Source organism: Pygocentrus nattereri, chromosome 5 (genome assembly GCF_015220715.1).
Source record: "Pygocentrus nattereri isolate fPygNat1 chromosome 5, fPygNat1.pri, whole genome shotgun sequence".
Classification (NCBI taxonomy): domain Eukaryota; kingdom Metazoa; phylum Chordata; class Actinopteri; order Characiformes; family Serrasalmidae; genus Pygocentrus; species Pygocentrus nattereri.
The window spans coordinates 37565241-37577703 of NC_051215.1; the positions used below are offsets into that span (position 1 = coordinate 37565241).

The window sequence follows — 12463 nt, forward strand, 5'->3', positions numbered from 1 at the left end:
ATAGATAGATAGATAGATAGATAGATACAACAGACAGACAGACAGATAGACAGACAGACAGATAGATAGATAGATAGATAGATAGATAGATAGATAGATAGATAGATAGATAGATAGATAGATACAACAGACAGACAGACAGACAGACAGACAGATAGATAGATAGATAGATAGATAGATAGATAGATAGATAGATAGATAGATAGATAGATAGATACAACAGACAGACAGATAGATAGATAGATACAACAAACAGACAGACAGACAGATAGATAGATAGATAGATAGATAGATAGATAGATAGATAGATAGATAGATACAACAGACAGACAGATAGATAGATAGATACAACAAACAGACAAACAGATAGATAGATAGATAGATAGATAGATAGATAGATAGATAGATAGATAGATAGATAGATAGATAGATACAACAGACAGACAGACAGATAGACAGACAGACAGATAGATAGATAGATACAACAAACAGACAAACAGATAGATAGATAGATAGATAGATAGATAGATAGATAGATAGATAGATACAACAGACAGACAGACAGACAGATAGACAGACAGACAGACAGACAGACAGACAGACAGACAGATAGATAGATAGATAGATAGATAGATAGATAGATAGATAGATAGATAGATAGTCTCTGTGTGATTGGCTCTGACTCAGCGTATGACGCGTGTGATGCCGCGGAAACGTGCGGCTTATGTGACGTAGAGCGTCATGTCGCCTGCGGCGCGTGCGAGGCCTGTCAGTGGAAGGAAGCGCTGAGTGTGTGTGTGTATATGTGTGTGTGTGAGTGTGTGTGAGCGTGTGTATGCGGTGAGGTCATGGTGTTTTCAGCCGATCAACAAAATACACGTTATTAGCCTCTGAACGGTTCACCCGCACGTTTCTAAAGGTTCTGGACACAGAGGTGGAAATTCAGATCACAGTAGGTAAGACGCGCTTTAAGTCGTTCAGATGTGGTATTGTTTAGCTGTGGGGGAGGGTGCAAGCAAGCGTAGACTACAACACAGCTGATTTCTCCGATGACTGAATCGTGTAGCTAACAGCCTTTCAGTTTCTGGATAACGGAGATACGTGTTGTTTGGAGACAAAACGCTGCATTCACAAAAGGTCGGCTCTCGGTGCGGCTTTAGATACAGTACCTTGTTTGCACGCTAGCTAGGCTAATTGACAAGCCGCTCATGGTGCCTTCCATCCCCTCTAGCGAGCTGCTCCTCGCTAGCTTACGGTGTGCTCAGGCTCTATATCCCAGTAGTAGCGATGCCACGGGCTCTAATAATTCGGTATTTCAGTACTGGGTAGTTTAGAGGTGGTATAGTTTAGTCTGTGCAGCACATGAGCACGAAATAGGTTACCTCCCCATCCAAGTATTGACAGCAGAGATTAAACGGGATACTCTAGGCAAGGTTGGGCTCCAGCACACTACTACGCATACATGCCCAACAAAAACAGCAGCTAATATTGATTTGTTGGACTGCTCAGCTATAGCACTGAAGCGGCGCCAGGCTGTTTTGCACCTGCTGGATCAGGAGCAAATCTGTATCTAATGTTTTTGTTGGCAACCTTCTGAAATGAGGCACTGACAGTGGTGAATGCTGCTTACATTTTGTATTGGTTCCTAGATTGGTGTTTTAAAAGGGTGTCCTCAGTACTGTCATAGCTGAGACGTTCTGATCTGTGTGTGCTCTGTATGTTTTGAACGGTAAATGTAACCAGGGTGTTCAAGCACTGAAGCCTTTGATTTAGGTTCTGTCATTAGTGTCATTCATTCCTAATAATGGCATTTTAGGATGGCTTTTAGCATTGTTTTGGTCAGCTTGCAAATACTAAGATTTGCATTCATTTCTGCCTTAACTCTGATTTAAATGGTTTTCCATAGAAGCAAAGGCTTCCAGCGGTAGAGAGCACAGATCATCAACCACAGCCTGATTTTCAGTTCCAAATGCTAATAGAATGTCTTGTAGTATATTGTCATTGGTCTAACATGGTGATTGTTCATATGTTGATCATTGGCCTTTTTTAAAACATCAGTAGAACTCAGTCTTGTTTTAGCTGTTTTCAAGATGCTGTAGCATTTGTTTACTACACAGCAAGGAAGTGGAACATTGTGCAGGTGTCTTTCTGCTGAAGTGCTCTTTGGACATGAAAATGGAAATGTTGCTTTCTTTCGTGCTGGGTCTTCCCAAAGATATTGCTTTCCTCAACAGGCTGCTGTTTGTGTGGATGTCACTCAGTTTAGAGATGTATCTATAATATTTGAAGATTAACACTTCTTTTTCTAATATGCTATGGTAGATTCATAATGTTTCCCCCCCCATTTCATTGTTTGTGGTCTAGGTCCATAGATATCTGCACTGGATGAATGCTAAGACATCAATTTGCCTGGACTTCACCATGAATAAAAACAAAAGGGAGAAAGAGTTCTACAGTATAGATGTGGGGGATTCAACGTTCACTGTTTTGAAGCGCTATCAGAATCTAAGACCGGTGGGCTCAGGAGCACAGGGAATAGTCTGGTATGTGCTTAGGCTTAGAAATCTAACATCAGCAGTTAAATTGCAGTCCAACACGGATTCATATTTGACCTATTTGTCCCTTTTTCCCTTGTAGTTCAGCATATGACCACCACCTGGAAAGAAATGTGGCTATTAAGAAACTTAGCCGGCCTTTTCAGAATCAGACACATGCCAAACGAGCATACAGAGAGCTGGTGCTGATGAAGTGCGTCAACCATAAAAATGTAAGTCCTTCCGAAATATTAGACAGATAGTGATGCAGTTATTCACTTGTTACATGTTTGATGTTAAAGTGAGATTATTTTCTCTTTGCGATTTCAGATTATTGGCCTCTTAAATGTTTTCACACCACAAAAAACGTTAGAGGAATTCCAAGATGTGTGAGTATAGTGGAAAATACATCGGTCAACAGCTTATTCTTAATTAGCATGCTGAAGGAGTGTTGCTCAATTGCCCCCATCTCTCTCTCTCTCTCTCTCTCTCTCTCTCTCTCTCTCTCTCTCTCTCTCTCTCTCTCTCTCTCTCTCTCTCTCTCTCTCTCCCTCCCTCCCCCTCTCTCCCTCCCTCTCTCTCCCACACATGCACACACTCCCCCGCCCCTCTCTCTACTCTTTTGCGCCCCCCTCCCCCCCTTTTACGCCCTCTTTTGCCACTCCCTCTCCCTCCCCACCAACCCGACGACAGTTACCTAGTAATGGAGCTGATGGATGCCAACCTCTGCCAAGTCATTCAGATGGAGCTGGACCATGAGCGGTTGTCCTATCTGCTGTACCAGATGCTGTGTGGAATTAAACACCTCCATGCTGCAGGGATCATCCACAGGGTCTGTGCTCGCTTGCCTTACAGAAAACTCTGTCATACAGTGCTGGTGTTGCACTGAGGGCAAAAAGCTTAATAATCAGTTAAGGTGAGGGAGGGGGAGGGGCTCCATCCCCAGAGCTGAGTACAAAAAGCTCCAGCTCGTCCTGTGTGCTGCTGCTGCTGCTGCTGCTGCTGCTGACTGCATTGCGCTGGTGAGGCAGGAACGTGCTGAGAGGATCAAGGAGGGAAGTCATCAGTCCAGAGTAAACAGTTCTCTCATCTATCACACACCATCAGGAGGCAGTATCGATTTTTTTTTTTTTTTTAGCACAGTGGAGTATATTTCACTAATAGGTAAAGGAATTGTGTGAGGGACATCTGTGTGTTCTGGCAAGGTCATCCTCTTGTCTGTATTAATGCCTTCATACAGGTTAAAGACTGAATAGATTGATTTACAACAAGGACTTTCAAACCTGGCTATGGTTAATTAGATTTTAAGAATAGAAAATAAACCCTCAGATGGATTCATAGAGAACCATTATTAATTAGTTAAAGGAGATCAGATCAAAGGAATGTGTAGTATATTATATAGATGGATACTGCCAGCCGTACCTATTTCAGCGCAAACCACACAAAACCAAAACATCCCCCTTAAGCACAACAGACCAGTCGCACCATAAAATATTTGTAATGTTTCATATAAAATAAAAATACTGAACTGACCTACCAGCACATCTTTTGTACTGAATACAGTACTAATATGAATAAAGTGTTTATTTATAACTTGCCTTGGAGATTAGATCATCGGAGGCAATTTGTGCTGAGTTTTAGGATGCTAACGTAATGATATTTGAGCATTTATTGTGGCCCAGTTCTTTCTCAAAGTGAGAGAAAGAAGTCAGCATATTTTGGGCATCAAAAACACAGTGATGTTTTCTTGCTTCCTTCAGTTGAGATAAAAATCATTTAAAACCATACAATGGAAAAATGAGTTTTCCTTTTTTTCTGAAAATAGAAGTAATAATATGTAAACATTGCTAATGTTTCAGAATATACCTGAATTTCCTCCCCCGTCCACTCAGTCCATATATGGGGGAAAAAATTGAAAAAACAGCTAGTTTTGCATCATTTACATGTACCAATCTTAAAGGCACAGTTACAAAACAGCCAGTTTAGTTTTAGAGGATAAAAATAGGTCAAAATGAATGAAATTTTGACTGTATAAAACCACACAAACATTAAAACCTCAGGGGAAAAAATTACAATGCAAGAAACATGTAGGCCATGGGCCCTTTTAATAACTCCCTTCTTCTAATCCAGTTTTTCCCCATACTGATCCTCAAGACCCCCTTCCCCAGATGGTACATATTTTTGCTCTAACCTACCTCAAGGTGTATAGGGATGGAAAAAGGAAGGAGAAATGTAGAACGTCTGGGGGTCCCTGAGGACTGAAATGGGAACACAGAATTGCTATCCAATGTGTAACCTATGCATTTACTTTGCTTGTTCATGCAGTGCCTTTGTATTGTGTTCCTGAAATACAACGTGTCCTACTTTACCCCTGCAGGATCTGAAACCCAGTAACATTGTAGTCAAGTCGGACTGTACCCTAAAGATCCTGGACTTTGGCTTGGCCAGGACGGCAGCGACCGGTTTACTGATGACACCATATGTGGTGACACGCTACTACAGAGCCCCTGAAGTCATTCTGGGAATGGGATATCAAGCCAATGGTCAGTGCTGCTGACAAGCTACAGAATGCCTAGTTGGCACTTCTCACACATGCTCAACTGCAAACATCATCTTCATCTTGCACGTCTCATTTCGTGCTTTGATAGTCCATTCCTTCGCTTTCAATGACCTAATAGCTTTATGGCTTTGGTATGATGTACAGTTTCAGTGCAGATTTTGCTTAAGCTGCATGGCTCAGCGGTTCCATTAAATCAAAATGTCATGTAAGAATGATGAGTGATCTACATAACAACTAATAAACGCTGCTTCTTGCTGATTTGCTGCTTAACCTTCTTCTCTCTTTCCTCCTGCTACAAACAATTAGTGGACATTTGGTCTGTGGGCTGTATTTTGGCAGAAATGGTTCGTCACAAAATCCTTTTCCCTGGAAGGGACTGTATCCTTGTGCAGCTCATGGTGGTTTATCACATTATGCTGGAGTATTTTTAGAAGAAGATGCAGGAACCGTGTTACCCATACACCTCTTTTGACCTGCTTTTCTTGTATAATGATATGATCATAGTGTTCTCCTGACATGCAGGGGAGAGTGCTGTATATTCCTTGCTATTTCAGCAAGAATACCTGCAGACATTCTAGAGTTAATTTATTCTGTTTCCTTTTATAAGGGTGTATACATGGTGGAGTAGATATGCTGACAACACTGACACCATTACTCTACTTTGTTACGTGTGCTGCTCTGTCCCATCTGTCATTTTCCATGGGGCTGAAGTAGACCAACTAGTCCCTTCTGTAGAGAGTGTTGATGAGGTGTGGATGAGCTCGGTTTTTGCTGGCTTTTTTCCTCTCACATGTTTAACTAGCAAGGTCACAGAGGAGTTTTATCAAGGAAAGTTAGCCATGGGTTTAAATGCATTGAAACTACATAAACATGAGCTTACTCATTATGCCACTTTTCTAAGTGTGCCAAAGTAAGTGCAAGTAAGTGATATAAAAGTGGTTTTTCGAACACCGCCAAGCCATCCAACTAGCTATGAGTCAATGTTTGTTTATTTATTTATTTATGTCAAAATTATTTTATTCTTTTCATTCAGGCAGGATGTGCAAGTGGGTTACGTAAGGTTTATATGTGTTCTTTTGTTCAGCCACTGTTTCCATTCCTTGTCATTCAGAAAACAAAAGGCTGCCTACGTTGAGGCGTCAGCAACACTTGCATGCTCTCTCTTTTCACCCTCATTCTTTTCCCTCTAATTCCCTCTCCATTTGTTTTAGGTCTGTGTGTTTTTCTTTGTGTGTGTTGCATGCTAATTTCATTTTCATTTCATTTTTTCAGTTGATGTCTGGTCTGTTGGCTGTATCATGGCCGAAATGGTCAGAGGTAGTGTGTTGTTTCCAGGTACTGATCGTATCCTTGCCTGTCTGTTCTTCCTCATTCGTCTTGTTCCATTCCCTGTTTTACACTGTAGGTGCAATGTAGGTGCAATGACCTAGAGATATAGCATTTTAGAGAAATGTGGATCTGGATGCTATTACAAACCAGGGCCTGATATGATTGGCACAGAAACTCTATAGCATCAAATATTGTTTTATCACAAACCACAGTGACTCTAGGCCAGTTTACCTCCCTCAAAAGCATTTCCGAAGCAATTTTAGTGATCCGTCTGACGGAACAGATGTGTTTCCTGTTTTTTTTTATCAGCGTTCAATCCACATTCTCTCTGCTAGATGCAGGTCTTACGTCAGTCAGAATATGCATCAAGTACAGGACAGAAATGAGTGGGAAGCAGTGTGGATCGGACACATTGGTTGCTTGCGTATGCTGTGCTTTTGTGTCAGTGACGCATCAGATGTGAATTCCGAGTCGGTCAACTGCATTACTAAGCTTGGATTCATGTAAAAGCAGAGCAGGTAGAGTTTTTTTATTATTATTATTATTGTCAGTCACACTCACCACGCCCTGCACAGTCCTTTACATGATTTCTCTGTGTAGATGCCTGTAAATGTCTTTGATCCATGCTTTTTAATCCCTCTTTCTACATTCCGTTTCTTGCTTGTGAGCAATGCAGTGCTTTTCTTAACCATGCAATCCCAAGATATTGATCAGTGGAATAAAGTCATCGAACAGCTGGGAACACCATCCCAAGAGTTCCTGATGAAACTCAACCAGTCTGTAAGGACTTATGTGGAGAACCGGCCCCGCTATGCTGGATACAGCTTTGAAAAGCTCTTCCCTGATGTTCTCTTCCCTGCTGATTCTGAACACAGCAAACTGAAAGGTACGAAGTGGCTGAAACCAGTCATTACTGCCCAAATATAAAGTGTTCTTAACACCCATTGTGAATATATTAAACGTACATTATCTATATTGTTAATAAAGGAATAGTTCACAGAAAAATCAAATTTACACAATTTTCCCAGTCAAACAGCTAACATGTTTGGTGTCTGAAGTTTACATTTTTACTTTTGCAGTGGAGCTACAAGGCTAATATAACCTGTTTAAGGTGACTTAGACTTATGCTGCTTGATGGCTATATTAGATTCACAATTCATGTGCAAAAGCAGCATGTCTTGGCTGATCAGCTGCTTTTAGGGAAAAAGGAAAATTGTGTAAAAATGATTAAGATTAATTTTTGCATCTATATATTTCAGATCATCCTAAAGTACACAGTGTATCTCTGAGCATACTAGACATACATTTCAGAATATAATTCAAAAATAAATATTTCAGTTATTCCAGGTCCATCCAAAATGTATATTAGCCAATCAGCTGACTGACTGTATGTTACTGTGTTTTAGCGAGCCAGGCTCGAGACCTGCTTTCCAAAATGCTGGTAATAGATGCTTCCAAACGCATCTCTGTAGATGAAGCTCTACAGCACCCTTACATTAATGTTTGGTTTGACCCAGCTGAGGTAGAGGCGGTGAGTGTACGCAAACACACACGTAATACTATTAAGCTATTGCTCTCTAGTGGAGTGTTACCATGAAGCTAAATGTGATCCCAGGCTGTTGTGTGAAATTCCCAGCTATTGAGCATTCATTATCCTGTGCAGTGCAGTGATTCCATACTACTGTGCAAAAGTCAGAGGCTACCATTAATTTATTTAGTTACCAGTCAACATGGCAACCAGGTACAAATTATTCATTTTCAGAATCGGACAGATAAATCAGAAAATACAGTATTGCTTTCAGTTTTTCAAAGAAATCTATGGAATGTATGTTGCGGTGGTTCTTTTAATCTCGAAAGTCCAGTCTTGGAAGTTGTATTTTGTGGAGGATGTGTATTTTAATTTCAAAAGTCCTGTGGATGTTGTATTTTCTTCTCATGATCCAAGTAATCTCAGTTATAGATTACTCCAAAACTGGACTTCTGACTTTTTTTTTCTCAGTAACAACTGTGAAGGCTACAGATCATTTCAGACACAGTGTTGAGTTGGCTTCTCTCTGGATTTTTTTTTTCAGAGTTGAAGCAAGAGTGGAACTAGATTGGCTGTCTCTCAAAGATGAAAGCTTTAAGTACTGTTTATGTGATGGTGGTGCTTTTGCTGGTCTGCCAGGTCTTACATAGTCGATACGGGGCCCATTTCACAGTTTGGAAACTGTGAAATGGGCCTCCTGTCGACTATGTAAGACCTGGAAATCAATTGTCCTCCAAAATACCTCCTGAAAAATAAATAATTCGTACTTGACCATTTGACTGGAAATTAAATGATGGTTGCTGACTTTTGCACAGTACTGTATATAGATGTCCTTATCTCTTACCATACAGTATGAATTTCTGCCACAACTCATGTCATGTTTTGGTTTGAGATCACTAGAGGTCAATAAGATAATGTGTTTCAAAGTACATAATTGTCAACTCACTGTAACTGTATTATTAGTTATAATGAGGGTTTTTATTACCAGTGACATCTCACTGCTGTATCAACAGGCCATATTAGGAGAATAAAGTGCATGTTTGAGAACTGTTGCCAAAAAAGTCTTAAGTACCTTTCCCATGTCATCTCTTTTCAGCCTCCTCCAGTGATCACAGACAAGCAGCTGGATGAGAGGGAACATACAGTGGAGGAGTGGAAAGGTGGTAGTGGTCTCCATTCCTTTTTACCATCAGTGTTCATGTGTGAAATCTGATGCAGTTCAAAGAGCCAAAAGTTCAGTATGAATATCATTTGCTTCTGCACACGTAGTCAGAAGCTTGTCTGATGAGGTCACCTGAAAAGTGTTAATGACCCCCTCAGGCATGTTTTAATGGCTTATGCTTGTTACTTAATTTAGAAAGATAGATATTTCTTTCGACTCGCATGGGGAACGTACGCAATGGCAACTGGCACCTTGCCTACTTCCATGACACCTCTCTCTCTCTTGCGCTCTCTCTCTGTCTTGCTCTCCCTCTCATGCTCTATCTCTTTCTTTATTCATCAGAACTGATTTATAAGGAAGTGCTGGACTGGGAGGAAAGGATGAAGAATGGTGTGATTCGAGGCCAGCCACCTCCTCTAGGTTAGTTGAACTGATTTCTCCTACAAATAAGGTCTGTAAAGTTGATAAAGGTAAGTACTGTTACAGTGGTAGAATGCATTTGACCACACAGTCATATGCAAAAATGTAGGTGCTGTTGTTTGAAAAATAAATTGACACATCATCTGCAGAGAACACACTTTAATGCAGTTACTATTTATTTATTTTTATTTGATATTGAAAAAAATAAAATGTGGCCTGTGCAAAAGTTTTTCACATAGAAAAAAAACAGGTAATTAAATGGTGTGTGTGTGTGTGTGTGTGTGTGTGTGTGTGTTTTACATAAACCAAAATATGTATACACAGACGTGCTAATACTTGAATAGTCTGTTAACAACTCCAGGTTACCATTAATTGTATCCATTAACAAAGTAGAGTTATGTTGGTGATGTCCCGTTAACAAAGAAATTCAGGGAGAAAATACAGAACAATTCAGCGTAATGCTGGTTTTATGTTTTAATAACTAAATACTGTTACCATGTTTGTCTGTTATTAATGCTTTATAACAATATTGCATGTTGACTCAGTAAAGCTTTTTGCTGTACATTCAGAAATTCAATTAATATAATTTCTCTATATTTTGTCAAACACAAGCGTGTGTACCAGGAACTGGAGGAATATTTAACTGCAGTGAGAAAATATTTTTTCATATATACATTTATTCCTTCCCTGTAGGTAATAGTTGTCTTTAGTTCATGAACTCGTTCAAATGCAAATATCAAGATAAATCTTGTTATGCACATCCCTAGTAATTAGCACCCATTATTATAGTTATCATACAGTGTGAATGGTAAAGAGGCAGTACCTTTTGTGTGATTATGACTGATCCATGTGTTTCTCATAGCACAGGTGCAGCAATAGTGAATGGATCCCCCCAGCCCTCATCCTCTTCCTCCATCAACGATGTGTCCTCAATGTCTACAGAGCCCACCATGGCCTCGGACACAGACAGCAGCCTAGAGGCCTCCGCTGGACCACTGAGCTGCTGCAGATGACTATCGCCCTCCCCTGGAGCCTCTTTGTGTGTGGCATGGTATCAGATTTAGGCCAGTCAGATAGCTTTTTTAATACCAGGTGTGATATTCTTTGCTTCCCCTCAAAACATCGTAAATAAGATTTTTTTTATTGCTTTTTTTGATGAGAAGCTCCACCAACCCCTGGCTACTAAATGTGAGTATTTTTGGTATGCTCACTTTGTTCTTCTTTTATAAGCTCAGATAAAGCATTTTGCCGTATTGTTGTAGAAGGATGACTTGTAAAGACTAAATTGTGAATATATTTTTTTCAATTTTTTTGTTTCAATGTGTTTTTTTTTCCCAGTTGTTTGTTTTTGAGTGAATATACCTAGAAACAAGCTTCAGATGTAAAAATATAAAATAGTGTATAAATTGATATCAATGTAGTATGACTATTTAATTGTTTTTCCTGCAAAACCCTGTCCCAGATGGCTTCTTCTGGTTGGTGTTTTCCATGATTCTTGCCCAAAACACTTTTATTTCTGATGTGTACAGTTTTGTTACAGCAAATAATCACGCATAACATCACAGATGTTATATATATATATATATATATATATATATATATATATATATATATATATATATATATATATATATATATATATATATATATATACACACATACATATACACTGGTTATTTTATTAGGCAGCATGTTTCATTTGGTTTTTACTGCTGTTAAATATTTTTAGGTGATTTGTGACAAAAATCTCTTGTCACATATTGTACATTCTAGTGTCACATCCACTAGGTTCCTAATGCATTTCAGCTTTATTTTGAATCAAAGTCTTTTAGAACAGTTACATACTTGTACAACACTAGTAAATTTCGTCATAGTCCATTTATGTGTCTGACTCCGCACACTTTGTATGGTATGAAAAGTAGTTCAGTGCAACTTTGAGTAATCAAGTCCTGAATGGCGAGTGGCCTCTTTTCGAAACAAGAACAAATGCATTTGCGTGTTTTGTATGAGAAGTGCTAATTGTTTCTACACTGATTCACAACAGCTAATTGTTTATTTTTGTGAAATGAAACAGAATTGATAAGAATTTATTTCCATATCTTTTAAAGGTGTTTTTATTTATATTTTTATCAGGTAAGAAAGTTTGTAATGGCAGGTACTGTAAATACGTGTGAGGTATTAGGTCTGTAGGTCTGATTTACAGTACATTAACTGGTGAATGTTTGGGCTAGAATCCCCCCCCCACCCCCTCCCCCCATCCCAAAGATGGTGTGTTTTTTTTGTTTTTTTTTTCTTTTTTTCTCAGAGCAGTGTTTTAAAGTGTGAGATTGTAAATTGTATGTTGAAGTAAGGATGATTGGTTATGAATGTCACTGAAGGTTTGGCCTGTTTTTGGCAAAATAGTGAGAAATGTGAGCAAATCCCTCGAGCAGATTTTAGTTTTCTTGTTCCTGATTTGAAGTGCTCTTAACATTGACAGTAATTATGATTCTAATTGACCCTTTGGGAATTCTTAGCTGATGTGATTGCAACTAGATTCAATTTGAGTATGCTAAAAAGCTGTTACCCTTGTTTTACATTACACAGTGAAGAGAACAGAACAACGTCAATAGAATTCAAACTACCTCACGCTTAACTCCTTGTTTGATGCACATTACAGTCCACAGTTTAGGAGCAGTATCGCAGTGATAGTTGTTGGTTTGTTATTTATTTGAAAAAGCATCGTTGTTACAATGATGCCTTTGTTTTAGTTTCATGTGTATATGCTGACATGAATGAACTGTAAGAATGTGTGTATGTATGTTTGTTTTGTGTGTACGTACTTCCGTTTTAATTGGCCTGGTGGTTACTTTTTGTTTGTATGCAATATTGTTTTAAAGCTTTTGCCTGGAATTAATGCAATTCTTGTCATTTCAGTCTGAGATTTGTTA

General features: G+C 39.2%; 1 protein-coding gene across 5 annotated transcripts; it reads left to right on the plus strand.

Annotated features, from left to right (window-relative positions):
- The first annotated feature begins 749 nt into the window (after positions 1–749).
- On the plus strand, positions 750–11111 carry mapk8a (mitogen-activated protein kinase 8a). 5 transcript variants are annotated; one of them, XM_017723986.2, is made up of 13 exons: positions 750–956; positions 2365–2543; positions 2638–2767; positions 2865–2923; positions 3228–3366; positions 4912–5077; positions 6367–6438; positions 7127–7309; positions 7830–7954; positions 9048–9111; positions 9456–9533; positions 10146–10181; positions 10401–11111. In XM_017723986.2, exons 2-13 carry the CDS (start codon positions 2386–2388, stop codon positions 10544–10546), a joined length of 1356 nt encoding a protein of 451 aa, XP_017579475.1. In that variant the 5' UTR covers positions 750–956; positions 2365–2385; the 3' UTR covers positions 10547–11111. The 5 variants fall into 5 exon arrangements, with proteins under 5 accessions (XP_017579475.1, XP_017579483.1, XP_017579502.1 ...); XM_017723994.2 differs by lacking the exon at positions 6367–6438 and adding an exon at positions 5401–5472 and having other exon boundaries at positions 10401–11110; XM_017724013.2 differs by lacking the exons at positions 6367–6438; positions 10146–10181 and adding an exon at positions 5401–5472 and having other exon boundaries at positions 10401–11110.
- Positions 11112–12463: the final 1352 nt, after the last annotated feature.